Source organism: Cantharellus anzutake, assembly GCF_015039405.1.
Source record: "Cantharellus anzutake strain C23 chromosome Unknown EI90scaffold_168, whole genome shotgun sequence".
Lineage (NCBI taxonomy): Eukaryota > Fungi > Basidiomycota > Agaricomycetes > Cantharellales > Hydnaceae > Cantharellus > Cantharellus anzutake.
Window position 1 is genome coordinate 28,887 of NW_024067118.1, and position 11,016 is coordinate 39,902.

The 11,016-nt window shown below is 46.9% G+C and overlaps 3 protein-coding genes across 3 annotated transcripts; all 3 read right to left on the minus strand.

Moving 5' to 3' along the window:
* Positions 1-3,003: 3,003 nt before the first annotated feature.
* Positions 3,004-6,760, minus strand: EI90DRAFT_3136697 (uncharacterized protein; the record flags this gene model as incomplete). The annotated part of the gene is made up of 5 exons (XM_039064808.1): positions 3,004-4,491; positions 4,540-6,132; positions 6,187-6,337; positions 6,385-6,530; positions 6,590-6,760. 5 exons carry the CDS (start codon positions 6,758-6,760, stop codon positions 3,004-3,006), a joined length of 3,549 nt encoding a protein of 1,182 aa, XP_038908284.1.
* Positions 6,761-6,841: 81 nt separating this feature from the next.
* Positions 6,842-7,651, minus strand: EI90DRAFT_555502 (uncharacterized protein). The gene is made up of 2 exons (XM_039067786.1): positions 7,278-7,651; positions 6,842-7,218 (listed from the first exon to the last, which is right to left on the minus strand). Exons 1-2 carry the CDS (start codon positions 7,600-7,602, stop codon positions 6,923-6,925), a joined length of 621 nt encoding a protein of 206 aa, XP_038908285.1. The 5' UTR covers positions 7,603-7,651; the 3' UTR covers positions 6,842-6,922.
* Positions 7,652-9,199: 1,548 nt separating this feature from the next.
* EI90DRAFT_555598 (uncharacterized protein) lies at positions 9,200-10,811 on the minus strand. The gene is made up of 9 exons (XM_039067787.1): positions 10,737-10,811; positions 10,437-10,685; positions 10,336-10,371; positions 10,237-10,275; positions 10,167-10,176; positions 10,042-10,102; positions 9,963-9,976; positions 9,862-9,905; positions 9,200-9,665 (listed from the first exon to the last, which is right to left on the minus strand). Exons 2-9 carry the CDS (start codon positions 10,678-10,680, stop codon positions 9,427-9,429), a joined length of 687 nt encoding a protein of 228 aa, XP_038908286.1. The 5' UTR covers positions 10,681-10,685; positions 10,737-10,811; the 3' UTR covers positions 9,200-9,426.
* Between the last annotated feature and the right edge of the window lie 205 nt (positions 10,812-11,016).

Below are 11,016 nucleotides of genomic sequence, written 5' to 3' on the forward strand. Positions count from 1 at the left end.
ACAACACCAGAGATGTAAATGGAGGCACAGCACTCCCTTCCAAGTCGCTGAGTCACCAGCTCCCCTGACAAATTGGGGATGCAGTAACATAAGGCACACAGTGCTCCACTCCAAGTCGCTGAAGCTGAGTCCCTTCAACACCCTCATCACCCCCAGAGCTCTGCCCCACCTCTGGCTTATCTCTTACCTACTGTTGGATGACCCAGAACCTCAAGCTCCACACAACACCCACCTGGAGGCTTTTGGACAGCTTCCAGGAACAGTCCATGACATTAGGCTATCCTGTATTTCAGGTTAGCAGAGGGAACCTTGTGGTGACATTAAACTTAGTGAGGGTGAAATTAGAGACAAACTTGAGATGAGAGGACTTGGGGGTATTCTAGTCAATATTCAAACTAAGGTACTTCAGGGCACCTACCCTGACCTAGCCTGGACCCGGACCCACATCCAGACCTGCATCTGCCTACTGCACTTCCTGAACATGCTTCCCATGCCACATGCTCTGTGCACTGCATGCTCCAGTCCCTGGATCCTGTCCTCATGTGACTTCCAGTGTAGGAGAAATAATATTCAAAGAATAAAACAATGATCTATCAGAATAGTCAACAATCAGGTGACAAGTTCAGATGTTTAACAGATCTCATGATCTTTATGAGACTGGACAGACATTAGAAGATCATTATAAATTATCCACACCCATGTAGCATGAGATTTAATCTACTACAAGCATGCCTAGAACCTGGCATAGGTGTAATATTCAAAGAATATATCCCTACAACAAGAAATTAGCACATAGACAGCAGAATAAGAAGGAACATTGGGAAAGAAATGTAAATATCTCGGGAACCAGTAAGCTTTTGACTGTAATCTTTTTACCATCTGAAAGGACTGTTTCTATACTTTATCCACGGTTTTGTTTCATTCTAAAAGCTTCAAAACAGACGGAGATATCGCTCAAACGGCGAAACACCTTATAATGCATATATATTTATTTGCTAATTCTTATAAAAAGTAATGTGACTCAAGGGAAATATATTGGCGCCCGGAAGTCTGGCGGACCGAATACCATATGACAGAGTATTCCCTGGCGCGGGAGGACAGTTTTTGATCGCATCAGAAGAGGAGAAAATGCTAAAAGAATGGATCTTGTATATTTTCCCATGATTCATCAAAACTTTTTGATTTTAAGCTCAAATAAATTGGAACAAAGGAATGATTGATGATCTGGATCTCGGATCATGAGCATAATGTGATTCAGAAGTCCGCGGATCAGTTAATTAATTGGGAAAGCTCTAGAACATTAGTAATGATGTGGCTTCACAAAAAGGGGTGAATTAGAGAACAGTCTAGAAAGTTCCTTTATAGCCGAGTCATTTCTAAAGATAACCGTTCGTAATTAAGGCGGTGTAGAGCATAGCTTTAGCGCTACAAGACCCCGCTAAGATCGGCCCAAAAGACAAAGAACTGAATTACTTATTGCTGAGTCATGTCCTAAGTCCATTATTAAGCTTACACAGCCCAAGCCCCTATATCATTCTAGAACTATCTATAATACAAATGTAGCACATGTAACTAGTGCGAGGCGTGGGAGCAGAGAGGCCTCTGAAAAGCATAATAGGCCGCCGCTTCTGCCCCCTCTCAAACCTCAGGTAGAAATATAAGTTTAATTCTCCTCACCAGTGGTTGGTTCGTTTGCTCCAAAAGATAAAAGCAAATATTAGTTGTTAGCTAATATAAAACTAACACATCACTCTAAGCGTGAGTTAGGGTCAGTTAGACACAGCTGAACAAAAGTGTCATAGTGAGAATTAGTGAGAATTTGGTGGAGGGACTTCTTAATTGAATAATCTCTCAGTAATATTTGGTTATCACACCACAGGAGAAAAGTGAGCGATCTTGAACCTGCTAGATAACTAGCACGCACTCTAAGCGATAGAAAGAGCAGTTTGGTCACTCCTGTATTGAGTAACATTTATTACGGAATTATTTTATTAGTAGTTTTCCTTCAGTAAATTATCAGGAAAATCACGTCCTACTGAAAAGTGGTATATCTAGGTGTAATATTGACTAGAAATCATAGTAAAGTCAATATAGAATTTTATCTGTAGACGATCTATATGTCAGGTGAGATCGTTGGGGGGTGTTTATTGTTGTTTAGACAGTGAACAATTATATATTTGGCAACCAAAACACGGTCAGTATGCAAATCAGCACAAACTCTAATATCATTATTGGACGTAGGAAACTGGTTACATAAGGTGATCCAGCTCCGCTCCTTCACCGGATATCTCTGGAAGTTTCCACTATAGTGTGGTCACTGTGAGAAGATGAGAAGTTAGCTTCCTTCTCATCTCTTACCCACAGTAGGATTGTGTCCTGGACAGGGCTGTTTACATGTGAGGCTGTGGGCCATAGGAGAGGGTCATGGGGACCTGGGAGTCATCCCCTGACAGGTACAAAGGTAGTACTTTACAAGGTATAAATATGAGAGGGAGAAAAACAAGAGGGACCAGTTGGTCCAGCACAGAATGGGAGGTGGAGTGATGAGCATGACAAAACTAAATGAGAGACAAGGACAAGGGAAATGGAGGGTGAAGGAATGAATGGGAGTGAAATAAGTGAATAAACAAAAGATGGCAAAGTAGGGAGGCAGACTGAATAGAACCAACATTGCCAATATAGTAGCAGATCAAAGTGTCAATATAAGAGTGGATCAAAGGTGCCAATATTGGCCACTAAAGTAAGTTAAGCAAATGAATAGGGACAGGACATATGGGTGCTCAGCAATAAGTGAATGGGGTGTGGCTGAGTGGCAAGAAAAGCCAAAGTGGTGGTGGGAAGGGAGAAGGCACCAATGTGGGGCCATGAACAGGGACAAACTATTGGTGCCACTGAGTGATGGACTACAGAGGCAACTGATGGGTGCAAGATTGGTGGTGGGTACAGAGGAGGGCATGATGGAAGAGCAATAGGGGATGGGCACTTTGCAGGGTTGTGATAGGCTTACAGTGCCTCAGAATGATGCCCAAGATTGGAGAGTGCACTATGTAGATTCTTGAGTGAATTAGCCAATCCTGGGGCATGTGCTCTTGGGTTAACAGCAACCAGCTCATGCCAGATTTGGACACACTCTTCAATGAATAGGAATGCCTCTGAGTGCCGTCCGAGTTTGGAAAGAGCAGTATAGAGATTATTGAGTGATGCAGCCAAATCAGGGACATATGACCCTGGGTGCATGGCAACTAGCCGGCAGTAGAGTTTGACACTTTCTTCAATAAATGGGAGTGCCTCTGAGTGCTGTCCAAGTTCAGAAAGAGCAGTATATAGGTTGAGGAGTGACCTAGCCAAACCAGGGGTGCATGATCCTGGGTGAATGGGAACTAGCTGGCGGTAGAGTTTGACACTTTCTTCAATGAATGGAAGTGCCTCCAAATGCTGTCCAAGATTGGAGAGAGCAATGTACAGATTGTTGAGTGACATGGCCAAATCAGGGGTGTATGATCCTGGATGAATGGTAACTAGCTGGCAGTAGAGTTTGACACTTTCTTCAATGAATGGAAGTGCCTCTGGATGCCGACCAAGATTGGAGAGAGCAACATACAGATTGTTGAGTGACAAGGCCAAATTGGGGGTATATGACCCTGGGTGCACAGCAACTAGCTGGCGGTAGAGTTTGACACTTTCTTCAATGAGCTGGAGTGCCTTTGAGCACTGTCCAAGTCTTGAAAGAGCTAAATATAGATTGAGAAGTGATCCAGCCAAACCAGGGGTGTATGACACTGGGTGAATGGCAACTAGCTGGCGATAGAGTTTGACCCTTTCTTCAATGAATGGGAGTGCCTCCAAGTGCCGTCCAAGACTGGAAAGAGTAATATATAGATTGTTGAGTGACCTGGCCAAATCTGGGATGTATGATCCTGGGTGAACAGCAACTAGCTGGCGTCCAAGTTCAACACTTTCTTCAATGAATGGGAGTGCTTCTGAGTGCCGTCCAAGATTGGAAAGAGCATTACATAGACTGCTGAGTGACCTGGCCAAATCCAGGGTGTATAATCCAGGGTTAATGACAGCTAGCTGGTGTCGGAGTTTGACACTGTTTTCAATGTATGGGAGTGCCTCTGAGTGCTGTCCAAGATTGGAAAGAGCATTATATAGACTGTTGAGCGACTTGGCCAAATCTGGGATGTACAATCCTGGGTGAACAACAACTAGCTGGCAATAGAGGTTGAGGCTCTCTTTGATGAATGGGAGTGCCTCTGAGTGCCGTCCAAGATTGTAAAGAGCATTGTATAGGCTGTTGAGTGACTTGGCCAAATCCGGGGTGTAGGCCCTTGGGTCCAGAGAAACAAGGTCACGGCAGAGAATAACAGAATCATCTGCTGCTTCATAGGCCTCCTGGAATCTTGAAAAAAATTTCAAATTCCGCTGAAGTCGGATAAGCACATTGGCCAATGCATGGACAGCATCCTTTGACTGGCACAGAACAGCCGACTGGAAAGGTCATGAGGTAATTTCATTGACACAATTGATAACACATACCTTAGCCCACTCTGGTAGTGATGAGATACTAATGTAGCCCTCCATCCTCACACAGACTTCCACCCAGCAAGCTGCTTTGTGACTGAGAAACATGCCAATTGACCCAGCAAGCTCCTCTGATGGTTCCTGGACTCCACTGAGGTGATGGACAATATGACGACATGCATAATGAAAGTGCTCAGATAAGTCCTCTGGAGGAAAGTGCGGCATTTCATCCTTTTCAGACATGTTATCAATCCACCCTAAGCCCTTTACAAATGAAAGACCATGGTTTAGGATCTTGGTACATTGTAGGGCAACCCTGGCATTCTCGGTCTTCACATTCACTAAACTGCAACCAACATCGATTGATCCGGGATCGAGCCGATGTAGGACAAAGTCGCGGAAGGATTGGTGTGAGATGCGAACCGGAATGTGAGGGTTCTCGACTCCCAAGAGGAGAGGTGCAAGTTCGGCCAACGTATATTGAACAGGTGACTTCAAAAAAGGTAACAAAATTCGTTCCCAGCTTGCAATGGACAGAGGCTGCCGTGCAACGAAGATTGCTCCCATCACAATGGGGTAGTCATGTACAAAACCTTCAATCTTCCAATTACACCTCTTCAGAATGTTTGTGTACAAGTGATCCATCATTTCCTCGGCAGGGACCTTTGATCGCTTGGCACTGGTGTCAAGCAAGCTCTTTAGTGTCCCCATAGGATCCTCACTGGTCATCTTCATATAGCGAAAGATGGTGCTGATCCAGATAAACAAGCCATTTGCACGTTCCGAGATCTCCTGTACCGATTTATCCTCATCCTGAAGATTACAGCGTAAATCCGGATGCACTTCCCTCAGCTTTTGAAGCTGAGAACGTATGTATGCAGTGCAGTCCTTTATGTTTGTCTCATCTGAGAGATCAATAGTGAGATGAACGATAGGGTAATTGGGGGAAAGGAAGCGAGTCACTAGATTAAATTGTCTCGATGTGATAAAGAATTTAGTGGAAGATGGTAGTTTGGGCACTTCCTCCCTCAGAATTTCGGCAAGGGGCTCAAAAGCTTCTCTGTCACACTCATCTAAAGCATCGATGATGACGACCATAGGATGGCTGGGAGGTGGAGGTTTATGGAGGAGAGGAGAAGCCACCAAATGCTTGAATTGTTTCGCAAGTGGGGCTGTTGGGAGGGAAGAGTCTTTTCGAAGGGCAGAGATAATCAAAGTGCGGTAAACCGGGTCTCGTTCTGCTAGCGCCCGAGCTATGCCACTGAATAGAAAATCGGGCCGTGACCGTTCGCCAGCTTTAAAGAAAAAATGCAGTAACAGGGTAATACCCTCTTCACTAGCACATCGTTCTGCTATCGTGAGTGTAATCGAAGTCTTTCCGGCACCGGCCACAGCAGTCAGTAGCATTAGCCGGTTCTCACTCTCCCCAGTGTTGTGGCACCATGTCATAATATGCTCGGTGAGTTTCGCCCTTGTGCCACCTAGGCATGCCTGAGTGGAATCATCCTGGGCGATATGTGGGAATCGGAGCCTATCGAGAATTTTGTCTTCCCATAGACGGCATTCCATAGCCGCTAATTTGGCACCACCTATTAGGCTCATCCTCAGCTGCATCGGCCAAATGTCAGAATAATTATGGAACAATACTGTAAGGAAACCTACCTGAAACGATATCAATGCATTGTCAAAATCTTTCTTTAGGTCATCGATCCTTCCCGGGTCTCTCAAGTAAGACCAGGCATTTATGAAAGTCGGTCGCTTCTCTATTTTTTTCAGTCTGCGTTCGATTTCGGATTTGATCTTCTGTAGCGCGCTGGGACTTAATGTAAGTAGCGGTGTCCCAGACAACCAAAAACTTACCCATCAAGCTTTGCAATACTCTCCACCCACGGCTTTGCCTCTTCCACTGAGGGATCATAAGATTTTATGGCTAAAATCACCTCGGCTACAGTATCGACTATGTGCTGACCAAAACTAGCCCATTCATTCTTGTTATCCTTGAACCCCTGCGTGGCGCAAACTAGTGTGAGCTTTCATTCAAACTCGATCACAAACCATTGCCAACCTGAACCTCATCGAGGATGGAGAGTGCACTTCCGGTCGCTATTTTTAGTGGGGGACACCAATCAGCCGTATCATTGACGACCCGAAGGATTGGAACCGCTATGGCACCTCCCACTACGAGGAGATCATCGATCTTTTGCCTGAGAGCTTCAGCCCTTCGCTGCAATGACATGGTCGATAGCGGACAAGTGGGCAGAGGAAAGAGAGCTTGGGTACGCAATACACGTGTGAGTCCCTGATACCCAGAGCCACGGGGCCTCCGCCGCCTGCTTATGGAAAGTTGAGGAAGGATATGATATATGCATTCAGTCCAATTCGATATCAACGGCGAGTTCTAGCATGCGCGTTGGAATGCCAGTGACCTAGACTGGTTGAGGATGATGACAGCAAGGGAATCCGTATGACCCTTGCTTGATGATTTATGAGCCTGGTCCGCCAGACAGTGTCTCACGTGCATGGGCTGGAGTGCTGTACATATTTGGTGCAGGAATTGTGTATGTGCACAATCAATCCGCGTCACATGTGTAGTGAAAATTGTGTTCGCAAGGACAGGACTTATGGGCACAGTCGGAATGCTCGTACGTGTGGCGGCATCGAGGAAGCGTGGAGGGAAGATGTCATGACAATTGCCTCGTAACGTAGCTATTGTAAGAAGTGAGGCTGAAAACTAAAGAACAATCTTAGCTTACAATATTTTCGGATTGGCTGGAATAAGAGCAACATAAGTGTGGTATATGAAATCAAGGCCAGAAGGAGAACGTGAACGTGAGAAAGCAAGAAGCGAGCAAGACGCAACCAATCAGCGTTCGGTGAGTAGAGCGTGCCCGAAGCTCTAAGCGCAAAAAAGGGAAGATGTTCCACTTGGGTCATGTTAAGATTAGCTTTTTTGAAACCGCTTGTAGGATAATAGTTCATGCTTGGGGAGTATAGTTGACCGCATATCAATGGTATGGACGCCCAAGCCACACTGTACTGGGATCGGCACAGCCCATTAATGACAGGAATTGAAGTCATCGGCAATCAAGGTCCACGGGACGAACCCTGCCTTTGGATAATACTGAACTCCATTCGCTAATCTTGCAAATCACCACGTGCCCTGCTGCAATAATAGCGCATATTTGAATTTATTGTTATATTGTTATATTTGAATTCAGTAAGGGGAGATTCCATTGAACGGAAGCCTGAAGCACAGAGGATTATTGTTCGACTCCCCATTGCAATCAGACCGGATTCCTCTATGGAAGCCCTCTTGGCCGGTCGCTTACTTATCACAGTCCAATATGTGAATGAGGGGCTCCCAGGCAAGAGTGTTACGGTGGGCGTGAACACATACGAGTGCATCGGCACTGCAACGGGGCAATATGAAATATTGAGAATTACCATAGGCGATTCGCCTGACGTGACGTCATCTCATGAGACACAATTACACTTTCCGTTCACGCACGAAGCTTGAGTGCGAACCGCCTTTTTTCTTCACTCCAAGACATAACATCAGGGCTTCCGCATCCTGCTTGCACAAACCCGTCGAACAAAAACCCGTACCCGTGCTAAGAAAGCAGTATATCTGCGAGGCAGATTCAAGCGTGCGCGCCAAAAGCTGATCAGAGCCTTGTGAGTTAGACCTCATACGCATAGCTAACCTCGTATCGGTTATTCCGGAGGTATCCCCGAAGTAGATCTTCCGAAGTACCAAGGCCGTAGACGAAGCGGTTTCAGTGGGAGTGGGAGACTTTTAGCGTTGAGATTACTAGAGCAACTGTGGGAGAAGTGGAGTTGCTGCTCGAGACCGGCGTGTTTGCGCTAGGCTACTAGCCACAAACCTGGATACTGGATCAAAATGCAGGTGACAATGACCACACCCTGTATCGGGGACCGGTGGGTCTCCAGCCACTGCATCAATGACGCACTCAACAGCACGCAACAGGATGTCAACTGCAGCTCACAAAGCCAGGAGCAGTCTTACAGACGAGAAAGGGGCCTTCCATCAACGTCGAGTTGAATCATACTAAAAGTAGGAAGGAAGAAATACATCTCAAGACCAGTTATAGCAACTCGAACCCTGTCCGACGGTAAACTATTAATTCGATAGCTGGAGTCGGAGTGTCTCCATATTCCCACCCAGAGTGTGTACCTATAGACAGAAACGCACACCCCACAGGGACCTGGATTCACATGTGGACGAGCCTCCGAAAATTGCGGCTCAGGCGATTACAGTATTGAACACGATTAGGACCACCTTGGTCACCCTGTGGGCCAGGCCTCATAGGGGGGATCATTGTATAACCCATAAGAGGCCCTACGCAGCCTGAATATACAAGGACGAGAGGCCAATATAATTTTGTATATTCATCCAAGGTACAACAACGGCAGTCCGAGTTACACATCCATCCCGACCCACAAGTGCCTCGCCTGTGAACATAGTGACATGACCGACAGCTACTGTCAGCTCCGGAGATCAGTCAGAAGCTCGTTGATCTTCCGGGCACCATTTTACGCCGCCACGGATCGATTATTTGCCCAGAAGTCGATCTGGCAGTGATTGCATGAGCTAGCCGTCTCTTGACAAACCAGAAAGGCGTGGATGTCTCACGGAACGGAGTAAGTGGAGGACCGTGTTGTCCACATGGAACTGTGTGACCGTTCCTTTGTGGACATCAAAGCAGAGCTCGATCGAGGCCCTTGAGGGCGCCCTCCCTTGAACAACCATAGCCTCAGAGCGGAATTACATTTGAAGCCTTTATTAACGTGAATGTTGGTTTCAGGGGAGATGTACATCATAATCATACAACGAATCAAATGTGGGATGCCCGGTCCGTTGTTCAAAACTCCAAGCCCAGATCACAAGACTGAGAGTAATACAAGAATGACAATACTCGACGATCTCATAGCCAAATCAGAGAAAGAGCCGGTACGGTTACTGCCCCGAAAAAGATCGTCAAATCTGGATAGTTGAGCATAGGACCACATGCTGAAGTTCTGGTAGAGGTGGAAGAGGCGGTGGAGGCGGCAGAGGCAGAGGCCGCCGAAGCTGCGGCAACGATGGAAAAGCTGCAAAAGTAGTGTGGTGGTAGGTGTGGTGGGGATTGGAGGGGATGTATGACTTAAAGTAGCGGGGGGCGTAGCCGTAGGACAACAAGAGGTATCAGGCCAGCATGAGTGCCCTGGGTCACAGCCTGCAATGGACATAGTCATCGTGGGTGATGAGGAACACTATAAGGGGTGCGTGTCATCACATACAACCGGCGCCCTGACAGCATGTTTTTCCTGGTTGGCAATAATGACCAGTACCACAAGGAGTCCCACCGTTCGGAATGCAACTGGAGAATGGGTTTACCATGAGATAGTGGAGACTATGATTCATGTAATCGACAGACCCATTTGGATAACACTATTCCGAGCAGCATTAGAGGAACGACACCGGGACGAAGGGCCGCTTCTACGGAAAGGACTCACATAATTGCCTGGGTTGCAATAATGACCGGTCCCACAAGGCACTCCGCCATTTGGGATGCAGCTGACATATCATGTATCGATGAACAACCGTCCATGTGCTCACAACTTTATGGCTTACGACGTACCCCCAGAGCACTAGGTGAAGAAACACTCAGTTAGACGCACTAAACAGCCTGAGCGAAATGGGGAACTCACGTAATAACCATGCTGACAACACCCACTGCCATCTGAGCACTGAGGAAGCGGATCAGAACACTCCTAAAGTGTTTCAAGGAGATGACCGTAGGCATATACCCCCATCGGTACAACGCCAATTGGGAGGACAGAAGACTTGATGGCAAAAGGACCTAAGCGCTGGCTCGTTCGAGAAATAACTAGTTAGATGGGTGACTCACAAGTGCCGTTTTGACATGTATCTGTCGTTCCCACAAATACTTGGAAGTCGGATCCCCCATGGAAGGAAGGTGGCGAAGCGGGGAGTACAGGGAGTGCGATAAATGGTTCAAGCGCTAGGTTTGTGTCACGGCAGTAGGGAACACGTAAAGGCGTGATGCACGGGTTGGCGAGGCTTGTTGCGATGAACAGGGTAGTGATGAAGGCAGGAGCAATTTGCCAAGGATTTGCCAGCATCTGTTTCATCAAGCCTGCTTCCGAACGACGATTATTCACAGCCCCCTAAATGAGCAGTGCCTCACCTGCACCTGCGGTACGAGGACGTGCTGCATTGGGTGGCTAGAATAGTAGAGCATTCAAACGATCGGCGCATCCAAGCGAAGTCTAGACCAAGAATTTGCAAAGCTCATAGATAGGCCAGTTGTTGGATACGAGTAGCGTATCAGCTCCCTGCGCGCTTATTCCCTGACGCTGAGTATCCACCGCTGAGACCGCGATGCCCAGCTCAAAACAACAATGTTGTAATGTATGAGGGTCGGCAACCAAGGTTGAGCAATCCTAGTAACGCCCCATAGTGGAGCG